This window comes from Tiliqua scincoides, chromosome 2, assembly GCF_035046505.1.
Source record: "Tiliqua scincoides isolate rTilSci1 chromosome 2, rTilSci1.hap2, whole genome shotgun sequence".
NCBI lineage: Eukaryota > Metazoa > Chordata > Lepidosauria > Squamata > Scincidae > Tiliqua > Tiliqua scincoides.
Genome location: NC_089822.1, coordinates 267,264,184 through 267,278,043, shown reverse-complemented (window position 1 = coordinate 267,278,043; position 13,860 = coordinate 267,264,184). Strand labels below are relative to the sequence as shown.

Sequence of the window (13,860 nt, the reverse complement as noted above, 5' to 3'; positions counted from 1 at the left end):
GGATCAACAAGCCTGCATGTGGGAACCATAACCTAGAATTGCCCTCCTAGGTCAGAGCTGTCCTCTACCCAGTCTCCATCCAACCTCTTTGCACAGTGGCCACCTGATGCCTCAAAGGCAGAAGATGGGTGCAGCTCCCCCTGCCCCCACTGCTCCCCAGCAACTGGCATTCAGAGGTATTCTGCCTGTGAAACTGAACTCTCTCAAGTCACCCTACATAGGCTGCTTGGAATTCAATTCATGTAAAGAAAAAAGGCAGTGCAGACTTTTCCCCCTCAGTTCTTTGGCTCCCAAATGGACCCTACAGCAAGGCCATGTGAACTTGGAAAGTAGAAGCAACCATCTCCTTTTATCTCTGGCTTTGTCCAAGGTGGGAAGAAGCAGCGTCTACATCTGCCTGCCTTGCTAGTCTCCTCTTTGGAGGTGCAAAGTCTTCCCTTTCACTCACCCAGATCCTCACCAAGCTAAGACCAGCAGAAGGCCCAGGATCCATCCACACCCTGATGGAGCAGATGACACAGCTAAGCCAGTGCCTTTTATCAGCTCCTAGCCTTCCTCCTCTTAATAGAGTAGCAGAAGCCAGCTGTTGGTCATTTGGGATTTGCAGGCCTCCTGGGAATTGTAGTTCACCTGAAGAAGACACCTGGCCTGCATGGAGAAGCACAACAGCCCCAAGTCAAGGAACCCAAAGGCTCTCATAAGTTGAGAGACTAATGGACCCCGTCTGGTGGAGGGCCATGCAAGAGATGGAGGTGGTGATGGATTTTGTCAAGCTCAAAGTCCTGTCCTGAATCATCATGGATTGCTTTTACCAGGAAACAAGCCAGAAGACCACCATCCTGCTGACCAGACAAGATAGGTGCTGCAAGGACATGTGGATCAGATGTGGGAGTAAGCACCAGGTCCACCCTCTCCTTCTGAATGTGCTGAGGACATTCCAGCAGTGCTGCTTGATGAGAAGCCAGGCAAAGTTCCTCTTGCCCAGAGTCACCACTGGGAAACCTGGTGCTCCTCTGTCTGTATGTCAGGGTTGTGTGAGCTCAGGCCAGGCCCAGGGTGAGGCAGCCCCCCAAATCTCTCCCCCTCTTTTTTGTGCTCATGCTTGAAGGGGTGCACACCTGCCACTGCTGCCACCTGGCCTCCCCAGCCTTTATCAAAGGTGAAGCAGTGCAATCTCCCAGGGCCAATTTCCCCCCCCCCCCCCGCTTCTCTGGCATCTCCTTCTTCCAAGTGGGGCATCCAAGGCCTGTTTTATTTAATATTTGTGAAAGTGGAGCCATGGCAATAACAGACAGCAGCGGTGACAGTGAGTCCCCTTGGAAGATGCCTCTTCTGATGTTCACTTGAACAGGAGTCTCGCCACTGAATGTTTGTACTCCACCTGCTCATTGCTTTTTACAAATGCCGGGACATTTTTGCTGACACCTGCTATTTCTAAACCTTTTCATACCCAAGCAGGAGGCAATGAGTCAAAGGCCTTCTTGTAGTCGATCCCTGCAACACTTGGATTCCTTTTTCTCTTCTTGCTGATTTCTAAAATCATTTTGTCAAATCAGCAATTGGTCTTTCCTGCCTCAAGTGTTTGGGCAATTTCCCATCTGCTCAATTGGGAGCTGCTTATTGATTAACAGGTGTTGTATGTTTCATCTGCAACTGTTACCCTGCACATGCCTGATCTCAGAGGCTAAGCAGCGTCAGGCCTGGTTAGTACTTGGATGGGAGGCCACCTGGGAATACCGGGTGCTGTAGGCTAATACCATAGTCTTTCGAGACTGAAGGTTGCCAACCAACCTGATGAAGTGCGTTTTGCCAGCTGTTAGCCATTTTTCTATATTGCCTCCTTGCAAGACAGTTTAATCATGATAGGGCGCAATCCAAACCTGCGCTGGAGCAAGTAAGCCAGGAGGCTTGTGCTGCATCCAAGGCAGGCTTGTGACCAGCAGCAGCTCAGCCAGAGGCAAGGAGAAACCCTTCCCCTTACCCCTGGGTAATGGCTGCTGGCCCAAATGGTTCTCCTCTGGAGGTAGCACAAGTCTGAGGAGAGTGGAGCGGCTTGAAACCACTCTGTTCTCCAAGGGGACAGGGGGTGGGATCTGGCACAACTGCTGCATCCCAGCCCTGCCTCCAGCTCCCTGTGCGCCCGCCCGCCCGCCCGCCCCCAGGGCCACCCATCACCCACCCTCCCCCACGCTCGAACGCTTCTCTCCCTTCTCCTCCTCCCTGCCCCCATGCCTACATTTGCAAAGAAGCTGGTGCAGAGATGCTGGCATGAGGAAGCTGGCGCACAGAAGGAGAGGTTGCCTGATTTTGAATTTCATATGGCTGAACACCAGTGGCATCCTCCACTGCCAGCACCTTCTTCCCTTGGTGGTAATTTTCCTTGCATTTCTTGAGCCAGCGTTATTCTTTGCAGTTCTTCAGCTCAACTCCTGTAAATACTTTGTTCCTTTCTCTAAACCTTTGCTGATCTGCTAGTCTTTGTTTTGATATTTCTGTATCTGGATGTTTCTCTTTCCAAATTTGGTACATTCTTTTCTCAGAACCTCTTCTGACTGGGCAAGACTTGGAATAGCAGACTTTGAATTCTTGGCTGCGGTTTTTGGTGTATTTTTCCACTTAACTGACACTTCTTCCAGTAGCCCTACAGTCTCCAGTCCTGATTGCTCAACTGAAGATCTGGAGTCCTGTAGCCCACTTATCAACAGGTGCCCAGGAACTTCAGCATCTGGTGCAGTCCTTGTTGATCTGGGTGACGACCGAGCCAGTACAGACTTTGTATTTATTTTTCGCATCATACTAGGAGTGGGTTTGGGACACATTTAGTCTGACTTCACAAGGACACCTCAGCTATGCAACAGGCCAAGTGTGTTGATGCAAAATTTAAGTGTTCAAACTAATCCATTTCCATATTCCTTAGCAGAAAGGGCAAGTCGGGAGGTGGGGTTGGGTAGATTCACACTCTGTACTCAGGAACCATCCTTGCTACTCTGCTTGAGGGGTGAGGAGTAAATATAATATGAATTATAATTCTATAATTATAATACCTTCATCCCAATTAATTCCAGGGAGAAAAATGGATGTACTACTGAGGCTGGATTTCTCCCCTCCCATTACATCACTCTTTAAAAAGTGATGGAATCGGGAGTGACAACCAACATGCCCAGTGAGTCTACAAAAACTTTGGGAAGCACTGCTCTAAGCGTTTATACGGTTTATCCCGTGTGGGTTCTTTGATGTGGTCAGGCTTTTGCTTGACTGAAGATTTTCCACTTTAAGCATCTCTATGGCTTTCTTTACACACAGTCTTAGATGAAAAGTTTTATTATGATTATTAGTACCCAGAAAATGTATATACCACTTTTCAGCAAGAGTATTTGACAAAGCAGTTTGCATAGCAAAATAAATGCTTTGTTATCCTAAAAGGGCTTACAATGTTATAAAAGATACAGAAGAGACACCAGAAACAACCACTGGAAAAGCGACAGTTGCTCTCCTGCTGCTAAATATCAGAGGACATCGCTTTAAAAGCTGCCTGTCTGTGCAGTTCACAGCATTTCACTTTGCTGAAAAGTCTGTCCTGTGTTCACATGAAATACTCACTGAAGACACAAGGATTGACATGGTCTCTCTCTGGTGTGCATTCCTGAGCCATTGGGGCTGATGAAACCATTTCTATTGATTCTCCCCTGTGTGGGTTCTTAAATGCAAAGTCAGCTTTGAGCTTTGATTGAAGCTCTTTCCACACTCAAAGCATTTATATGGCTTCTCACCTGTGTGGATTCTCTGATGCAAAGTCAGGTGTGGCCTTTGACTGAATCTCTTTCCACACTCCAAGCATTTATATGGTTTCTCCCCTGTGTGGGTTCTTTGATGCAAAGTCAGCTTTGAGCTTTGATTGAAGCTCTTTCCACACTCAAAGCATTTATATGGCTTCTCACCTGTGTGGATTCTTAGATGCAAAGTCAGGGCTGATCTCTGCCTGAAGCTCTTCCCACACTTCAAGCATTCATAAGGTTTCTCCCCTGTGTGGGTTCTTTGATGCAAAGTCAGGCCTGATCTCTGCCTGAAGCTCTTCCCACACTTCAAGCATTCATAAGGTTTCTCCCCTGTATGGGTTCTTTGATGCAAAGTCAGGCTTGAGCTCACACTGAAGCTTTTCCCACACTCAAAGCATTTATATGGCTTCTCTCCTGTATGGGTTCTTTGATGCAAAGTCAGGTTTGAGCTCACACTGAAGCTCTTCCCACACTCCAAGCATTTATAAGGTTTCGCCCCTGTGTGGATTCTCTGATGCAAAGTGAGGTGTTGGTTCTGACTGAAGCTTTTCCCACACACCAGGCATTTATATGGTTTCTCCCCTGTGTGGGTTCTTTGATGCAAAGTCAGGTATGAGCTCTGAGTGAAGCTCTTTCCACACTCCAAGCATGTATATGGTTTCTCTCCTGTGTGGGTTCTTAGATGCGAAGTCAGGCTTGAGCTCACACAGAAGCTCTTTCCACACTCCAAGCATTTATATGGTTTCTCCCCTGTGTGGGTTCTTAGATGCAAAGTCAGGGTTGAGCTCACACTGAAGCTCTTCCCACACACCAGGCATTTATATGGTTTCTCCCCTGTGTGGGTTCTTTGATGCGGAGTCAGGTGTGAGCTATCACGGAAGTTCTTCCCACACACCAGGCATTTATATGGTTTCTCTCCTGTGTGGGTTCTTAGATGCGAAGTCAGGTGTGAGTTCTGAGTGAAGCTCTTTCCACACTCCAAGCATTCATAAGGTTTCTCCCCTGTGTGGGTTCTTTGATGCGGAGTCAGGTGTGAGCTTTGAGCGAAGCTCTTTCCACACTCTGAGCATTCAAATGGCTTCTCCCCTGCGTGTGTTCTAAGATGCAAAGTCAGTTGTGATCTACGTCTGAAGTTCTTTCCACACACCAAACACTGACATGGCTTCTCCCCTGTGTGGATTCTCTGATGCAGATTCAGACCATCATTCCTTCTGAAACATTCTCCATACTCCAAGCATTTAAATAGCTTCTCCCCTGTGTGGGTTCTTTGATGTTCTCTAAGTTTTGATTTAAAGCTAAAGGTCTTTCCACACTGAGGGCATTTTTCCTTCCTCTTTCCAGTTCCTTTTCTGGGATTAACTGGGATGAAATCGCCACCCTGAGAAGCGTCAGATTTATTCCTCCTTTTCTCTGCCTGGTTTCCCTCCTGCTTTTTTGATCTCTCTTGATGTGAAGGTTTCTCCTGTGTGTTGCTCTTCTTATGGGAAGCAAGATGTGTGCCTGAACACATTTCTCCTCTCTTTCTCCTTTCTTTCTCTTTCTTTCTCTTTCTCCTCTCAGGACACTGAAATGATTTCTCTCCTGGGTGGGTTTTGCTGTGTTTATTAATGCTGGATTTACAACTGGTTGTTTCTTCATGCAAAGGACACATTTCACTTCTCCTTACTTTGGAATGTTCCTCTTCGATTGGAATTCTATGGAGACAAACAATGAGTTTTCTGCTCCAGGCAGCTGCTGGGCTTCCCTCTGGCCTCCCAGATCCTTCTTGGCCTCTAAGAATCACTTTCTCCACATCATGCATGGTTGTTTCTGGGGAAACTCCACATGGCTCCCTCTGATCCCCACTGTCTTCTCTGTTTCCCTTTCCAGTTCCTTTTCTGGAATTAAATGGGATGAAATCGCCACCCTGAGAAGCGTCAGATTTATTCCTCCTTTTCTCTGCCTGGTTTCCCTCCTGCTTCTTTGATCTCTCTTGATGTGAAGGTTTATCCTGTGTGTGGCTCTTCTTATGGGAAGCAAGATGTGTGCCTGAACTGAAGCTCTTTCTCCTCTCAGGACACTGAAATGATTTCTCTCCTGGGTGGGTTTTGCTGTGTTTATTAATGCTGGATTTACAACTGGTTGTTCCTTCATGCAAAGGACACATCTCACTTCTCCTTACTTTGGAATGTTCCTCTTTGATCGGGATTTTATGGAGACAAACAACAAGTTTTCTCCTCCAGGCAGGTGCTGGGCTTTCCGCTTGCCTCCATGATCTGTCTTGGCCTCCTAGAGTCACTTCCTGTACATCAAGCATGGTTTCTGGGGACACTCCACCTGGTTCCCTCTGATCTCCGCTGTCTTCTCTCTTGTTTCCTAAAACAGAGACAGAATCTTGATTAACACTGTAGCAGGGAAATGGAGCCTCTGAAGTGCACTCCTAGGCATGTATACTCTGAAGCAGCTGTTCTCAAACTGCGGATCCAAGGCCCACACATTTGTCATGACCCAATTTTGGGTGGTTCACAAAACTGCCAGGTAGATTAGACTTTGTCCATCAAGGGTCATACAACCTGCTACTTGAGGGGAGCACTGCTGCCCAATCACCATTGTAGCCACAGAGGCTTGAGTGGCTGGCGAAGTGGAACTTTTTTGATGTGGGTCTCAATGCCAAAAAGTTTGATAACCATGCTCTGAAGTAAACCCAGTTGAATCAGTGGTACTTACTCCCAGGAAAGGCGGTAAAGGACTGAGATGCTGCTCAGTGATCAACTCTCAATTAGCTGTTTTGGAAAAGTAGCCCAATCATGGCTGCAACTTGGCATGTTGCAATCGGACCTGATCGCCAGGCGACTTGGGAGAAGGAAGATTCTCCCTGATTCTCCAAACTCTGTGAGTGCCTCCCCAGACAAGCTCAGGAAGAGCTGCTTTAAAGGCAGCTGCCAGAGGCCTGTCATCCCCTTGCCTGACCTGGGTGTGAAATCTCCTGGAAGGACAAAGCAATTCCAAAGAAAATAGCTGTTCAGTCTAGAACAGCATTTCTCAAACTGTGGGGCGGGACCCACTATTGGCACATTATGTTCATAACCCAATTTCAGGTGGGTCACATAACACCTGGCTTAGCCCACTACTGAAAATAAGGAAGTGAAAATACTGCAGACAGAGCTGCTGGGCTGCTGTCCCAGTGGGAGAGAGGCAGGATGCTTTGCCCTGAGCGGGTGGGAAGAGGGGATGCTGGAAAGGGGAGGGCTCTGTGGTTGGAGAAAGAGTTGTGTTCTGCTTTGACTTCTGAGCTGGATTGTTCACATTCTGAGCTATGCAAAATAACAGCTGGGCTTGCTGTGTAGTGGATCCTTTGGCTGACCGTGGCTTAGGTGTGCAGCCTAAATTGGTGCAACTTCCAGCCATGACATCACGTCCAAGTCAATGACATCACTTCCAGTAGGTCCCGACAGACTGTCATTCTGAAAAATGGGTCCTGGTGCTTAAAGGTTTGAGAACCGCTGGTCTAGGACCAAGAGAAGGATGACTAAATTTGCCGGTCCCATCATTTGACCAGAAAAAACTGGCCTAGATGCCTTGAAAAGGGAATTGGACTGATTTTTAGAAGAAAGGTCCATCATGGGTTACAAGCCACAATACTAGTAGGCTATATCTGAATGCCAGGTGCCAGGGAGTGCACCAGGATACAGATCTCTTGCTGTCGTATGTGTTCCCTGAGGCTTCTGGTCGGCCACTGTGAGATACAGGAAGCTGGGCTGGATGGGCCTGTGGCCTGATCCAGTGGGGCTCTCCTTGTGTTCTCATGGTCACATGCCCAGTTTCTGAGGCACATCCTGACAGTGAGAAACAGGAAGAAGAGCAGCTCAGTGCCTTTCCGGCTCACTCACCAAGGGGGAAAGGGCATCCTTACCTGAAGAGGCAATAATCCCACAGTCCTCCTCCATGACTGCCCAGTGTGGAGGCTGCAGGTCTGGACCCAGCAGAGGCCCCTCCTCCTCCGCGAAGCGCACAGCCACCTCCTCCGAGGACACTGGACCCTAGAAGGAGAAAACAGTCTCTCCTCACAAATAATGTCCCAGCTTCCAGCAGGAGAACCACCTGCTCTGCTGCCCTCAGTCCAAAAGAGACATTCGCGTGGAGCCACTGGATATTTCCCTGAGCGTATTTGGGAAAGCAGAGCAGCTGGTTGCTGTAACATGTTGGCCACATTACTCCAGCTAGTTGCCTGCATCCCTCCATCCCTCTTTTCTTTCTTTCTTTACCAGGACAGAAGCCACCCCATACAAAGCATACAAAGCACTGAGGGGGAACATCAGTCCTCCCCCAGGCAGCTGGAATGGCAGCTCCAGAGCAGCCCCGTCTCTGCAGCCAGAGTTCGGACATGCACACGTTTGCCCCATCTTGGGACAGCAGGACCCATCTGGCTGCTGTGCTGTGACCCTTTCTGACCCTCCATCCCTGGCCCTTTGCCTCCCCGGGGCCTCCTCCCTCAGCTGCCACCAGCTCAGCCTAGTTTTCCTTCCACAGCCTCCTCTTGTTTGCGGAGTTGGTTCTTCTCGCAGGATCTGTCCTTCCAAGTGTCTGAGTTTTGCAGCTGTTGACTTGCTCTGTGCAGAGCTGCTCACCACTGCAGGTCTCTCTGGGAGCAGAGGGCAGCCTGCACTCTCTGAGCTGAGGGACCAGCTGAGCGCAGCCCCATCAAGACCCCTCCTGCCTTCAGCCACCTTCTCCTGCCCAGAGGCAAGCAGAAGCCTCCGCAAGGTCCCTCTGGCACCAGTCCAGAAGTCACAACTGGGAAGGAAGGTTACAAAGCCAACAGCCAGGAGAGGCAGCTCAACTGGGCCACGGGGCTCAAGGGGGAGTGGGCTTGCGAGGCCTGCAAGAAGGAAGAGGCACCCAAGCAGTTGCTTGCAAGTTCTCTCCTCTCCTGGATCTGCCCTTTACCTTAACAGGCTGTGCAGTTGCTGATCCTGGTTCATGCAAAAGAGGAGACTGTCTGGAGCGTGGCCCCGATGCGGACTCACCACCTGTGAGGGAGACAAACGTGATGATGGGTAGAGTGGCGTAGCTAGAGGGGGTGCAAAGCCCCAAGTTTGGCAAGGAACCTCACTGCAGCATAAGAACATAAGAACAGCCCCACTGGATCAGGCCACAGGCCCATCTAGTCCAGCTTCCTGTATCTCACAGCGGCCCACCAAATGCCCCAGGGAGCACACCAGATAACAAGAGACCTCATCCTGGTGCCCTCCCTTGCATCTGGCATTCTGACATAACCCATTTCTAAAATCAGGAGGTTGCGCATACACATCATGGCTTGTACCCCATAATGGATTTTTCCTCCAGAAACTTGTCCAATCCCCTTTTAAAGGCATCCAGGCTAGACGCCATCACCACATCCTGTGGCAAGGAGTTCCACAGACCAACCACACACTGAGTAAAGAAATATTTTCTTTTGTCTGTTCTAACTCTCCCAACACTCAATTTTAGTGGATGTCCCCTGGTTCTGGTGTTATGTGAGAGTGTAAAGAGCATCTCTCTAACCACTCTGTCCATCCCCTGCATAATTTTGTATGTCTCAATCATGTCCCCCCTCAGGCGCCTCTTTTCTATTCTGAAGAGGCCCAAACGCCATAGCCTTTCCTCATAAAGAAGGTGCCCCAGCCCAGTAATCATCTTAGTCGCTCTCTTTTGCACCTTTTCCATTTCCACTATGTCTTTTCTGAGATGCGATGACCAGAACTGGACACAATACTCCAGGTGTGGCCTCACCATAGATTTGTACAATGGCATTATAATATTAGCCGTTTTGTTCTCCATACCCTTCCTAATGATCCCAAGCATAGAATTGGCCTTCTTCACTGCCGCCGCACATTGGGTCGACACTTTCATCGACCTGTCCACCACCACCCCAAGATCTCTCTCCTGATCTGTCACAGACAGCTCATAACCCATCAGCCTATATCTAAAGTTTTGTTTTTTTGCCCCAATGTGCATGACTTTACACTTACTGACATTGAAGCACATCTGCCATTTTGCTGCCCATTCTGCCAGTCTGGAGAGATCCTTCTGGAGCTCCTCACAATCACTTCTGGTCTTCACCACTCGGAAAAGTTTGGTGTCGTCCGCAAACTTTGCAACCTCACTGCTCACCCCTGTCTCCAGGTCATTTATGAAGAGGTTGAAAAGCACCGGTCCCAGGACAGATCCTTGGGGCACACCGTTTTTCACCTCTCTCCATTGTGAAAATTGCCCATTGACACCCACTCTCTGCTTCCTGGCCTCCAACCAGTTCTCAATCCATGAGAGGACCTGTCCTCTAATTCCCTGACTGTGGAGTTTTTTCAGTAGCCTTTGGTGAGGGACCGTGTCAAACGCCTTCTGAAAGTCCAGATATATAATGTCCACGGGTTCTCCTGCATCCACATGCCTGTTGACCTTTTCAAAGAATTCTATAAGGTTCGTGAGGCAAGACTTACCCTTACAGAAGCCATGCTGATTCTCCCTCAGCAAGGCCTGTTCGTCTATGTGTTTTGAGATCCTATCTTTGATGAGGCATTCCACCATCTTACCTGGTATAGATGTTAGGCTGACTGGCCTATAGTTTCCCGGGTCCCCCCTCTTTCCCTTTTTAAAGATAGGCGTGACATTTGCTATCCTCCAATCTTCTGGCACCGTGGCCGTTTTGAGGGCCAAGTTGCATATCTTAGTCAAGAGATCTGCAACTTCATTCTTCAATTCCTTAATAACTCTTGCGTGGATGCCGTCAGGGCCCGGTGACTTACTGATCTTTAATTTATCAATGAGGTCTGAAACATCTTCTCTTTTAACCTCTATCTGACTTAACTCCTCGGTTAGGAGGGGCCGTTCGGGCAGCGGTATCTGCCCGAGGTCTTCTGCCATGAAGACAGATGCAAATAACTCATTCAATTTCTCTGCCATCTCTAAGTCTCCTTTTATCTCCCCTTTCCCTCCCTCACCATCCAGAGGACCAACCGCTTCTCTGGCGGGTTTCCTGCTTCTAACATATTTGAAGAAGCTTTTATTATTCCCCTTAATGTTGCCGGCCATGCGTTACTCATAGTCTCGCTTGGCCTCCCATATCACCTTCTTACATTTCTTTTGCCACAATTTATGTTCCTTTTTATTCTCATTAGGTCAAGACTTCCATTTACAGAAGGAAGCTTCCTTGCTCTTCACAGCCTCTCTAACTTGGCTCGTTAGCCATGCGGGCACCCTCCTAGATTTAGTGGAACCCTTCTTTCTTTGCGGTATACACCTCTGCTGGGCCTCTATTACTGTTGTTTTAAGCAGCCTCCATGCACTCTGGAGTGATTGGACTCTTTTTACCCTCCCTTTTAACCTCCTTCTAACCAGCCTCCTCATTTGAGGGACGTCCGCTCGCCGGAAGTCAAAGGTTTTTGCTAGAGATTTGCCTGGTATTCTTCCCCCAACGTGCACGTCAAAACCGATTGCAGCATGATCACTGTTCCCGAATGGCTCAGTAACATTTACATCTCTAACCAGGTCCTGCGTACCACACAATATTAAATCCAGAGTCACCTGCCCTCTGGTGGGCTCCATGACTAGCTGCTCTAAGGCACAGTCATTTAGCACGTCAAGAAATCCGGTCTCCTTATCGTGACCAGAACACAAATTGACCCAGTCTATATGAGGATAGTTGAAGTCCCCCATGATTACAACCCTGTCCCTCCTTGTCACTTCCCTGATCTGTTTCCTCATTTCAAGGTCCCCATCTGATTTCTGGTCTGGAGGACGATAGCACGCCCCCAGTATTACATCGCTCCACAAGCCTGGTAATTTAACCCACAGAGATTCTAAGGTGGAGTCGGACCCACCTTCAATCTCTACTTTGCTGGATTCTATCCCTTCCTCAACATAAACAGCCACCCCACCTCCAACACGTCCCTGCCTGTCCCTCCTGTAGAGTTTATAGCCCCGGATTGCGGTATCCCACTGATTCTCCGCATTCCACCAGGTTTCAGGCCTTGCTGAGGGAGAGTCAGCATGGCTTCTGTAAGGGTAAGTCTTGCCTCACGAACCTTATAGAATTCTTTGAAAAGGTCAACAGGCATGTGGATGCGGGAGAACCCGTGGACATTATATATCTGGACTTTCAGAAGGCGTTTGACACGGTCCCTCACCAAAGGCTACTGAAAAAACTCCACAGTCAGGGAATTAGAGGACAGGTTCTCTCGTGGATTGAGAACTGGTTAGAGGCCAGGAAGCAGAGAGTGGGTGTCAATGGGCAATTTTCACAATGGAGAGAGGTGAAAAGCGGTGTGCCCCAAGGATCTGTCCTGGGACCGGTGCTTTTCAACCTCTTCATAAATGACCTGGAGACAGGGTTGAGCAGTGAAGTGGCTAGGTTTGCAGACGACACCAAACTTTTCCGAGTGGTGAAGACCAGAAGTGATTGTGAGGAGCTCCAGAAGGATCTCTCCAGACTGGCAGAATGGGCAGCAAAATGGCAGATGCGCTTCAATGTCAGTAAGTGTAAAGTCATGCACATTGGGGCAAAAAATCAAAACTTTAGATATAGGCTGATGGGTTATGAGCTGTCTGTGACAGATCAGGAGAGAGATCTTGGGGTGGTGGTGGACAGGTCGATGAAAGTGTCGACCCAATGTGCGGCGGCAGTGAAGAAGGCCAATTCTATGCTTGGGATCATTAGGAAGGGTATTGAGAACAAAATGGCTAGTATTATAATGCCGTTGTTCAAATCGATGGTAAGGCCACACCTGGAGTATTGTGTCCAGTTCTGGTCGCCGCATCTCAAAAAAGACATAGTGGAAATGGAAAAGGTGCAAAAGAGAGCGACTAAGATGATTACGGGGCTGGGGCACCTTCCTTATGAGAAAAGGCTACGGCGTTTGGGCCTCTTCAGCCTAGAAAAGAGACGCCTGAGGGGGGACATGATTGAGACATACAAAATTATGCAGGGGATGGACAGAGTGGATAGGGAGATGCTCTTTACACTCTCACATAATACCAGAACCAGGGGACATCCACTAAAATTGAGTGTTGGGCGGGTTAGGACAGACAAAAGAAAATATTTCTTTACTCAGCGCGTGGTCGGTCTGTGGAACTCCTTGCCACAGGATGTGGTGCTGGCGTCTAGCCTAGACGCCTTTAAAAGGGGATTGGACGAGTTTCTGGAGGAAAAATCCATTATGGGGTACAAGCCATGATGAGTATGCGCAACCTCCTGATTTTAGGAATGGGTTAAGTCAGAATGCCAGATGTAGGGGAGGGCACCAGGATGAGGTCTCTTGTTATCTGGTGTGCTCCCTGGGGCATTTGGTGTGCCGCTGTGAGATACAGGAAGCTGGACTAGATGGGCCTATGGCCTGATCCAGTGGGGCTGTTCTTATGTTCTTATGTTTCCGTTATGCCCACTATGTCAATGTTTTCCTTGTCACCAGACATTCTAGTTCTCCCACCTTTGCTCGGAGACTTCAGGCATTCGCATAAAAGCATTTGTACACGGAATGCCCCTCCTGTGCGCAGCCCCCTCAAGACCCCTCCTGCCTTCAGCCACCTTCTCCTGCCCAGAGGCAAGCAGAAGCCTCCGCAAGGTCCCTCTGGCACCAGTCCAGAAGTCACAACTGGGAAGGAAGGTTACAAAGCCAACAGCCAGGAGAGGCAGCTCAACTGGGCCACGGGGCTCAAGGGGGAGAGGGCTTGCGAGGCCTGCAAGAAGGAAGAGGCGCCCAAGCAGTTGCTGGCACGTTCTCTCCTCTCCTGGATCAGCCCTTTACCTTAACAGGCTGTGCAGTTGCTGATCCTGCTTCATGCAAAAGAGGAGACTATCTGGAGCGTGGCCCCGATGCTGACTCACCACCTGTGAGGGAGAGAAACGTGATGATGGGTACAGTGGCGTAGCTAGAGGGGGTGCAAAGCCCCAAGTTTGGCAAGGAACCTCACTGCAGCATAAGAAAATTAGAACAGCCCCACTGGATCAGGCCATAGGCCCATCTAGTCCAGCTTCCTGTATCTCACAGCAGCCCACCAAATGCCCCAGGGAGCACACCAGATAACAAGAGACCTGCATCCTGGTGTCCTCCCTTGTATCTGGCATTCT

The 13,860-nt window shown here is 49.0% G+C and overlaps 1 protein-coding gene across 1 annotated transcript; it reads right to left on the bottom strand.

The window, feature by feature from the left end:
- Positions 1 to 3,305: 3,305 nt before the first annotated feature.
- Positions 3,306 to 13,623, bottom strand: LOC136640350 (zinc finger protein 271-like). Its single transcript, XM_066615411.1, has 4 exons — positions 13,538 to 13,623; positions 8,703 to 8,785; positions 7,669 to 7,795; positions 3,306 to 6,131 (listed from the first exon to the last, which is right to left on the bottom strand). The coding sequence occupies exons 3-4, from the start codon at positions 7,700 to 7,702 to the stop codon at positions 3,673 to 3,675; spliced, it is 2,493 nt and encodes an 830-aa protein (XP_066471508.1). The 5' UTR covers positions 7,703 to 7,795; positions 8,703 to 8,785; positions 13,538 to 13,623; the 3' UTR covers positions 3,306 to 3,672.
- Positions 13,624 to 13,860: the final 237 nt, after the last annotated feature.

Coding starts and splice junctions, on each gene's coding strand:
- LOC136640350 (XM_066615411.1), bottom strand. CDS start 7,702: ATGGAGGAGGACTGTGGGATTATTGCCTCTTCAG. Junction 6,132..7,668: donor TGGGATTATTGCCTCTTCAG/GTAAGGATGCCC, acceptor TCTCTGTTTTAG/GAAACAAGAGAGAAGACAGC.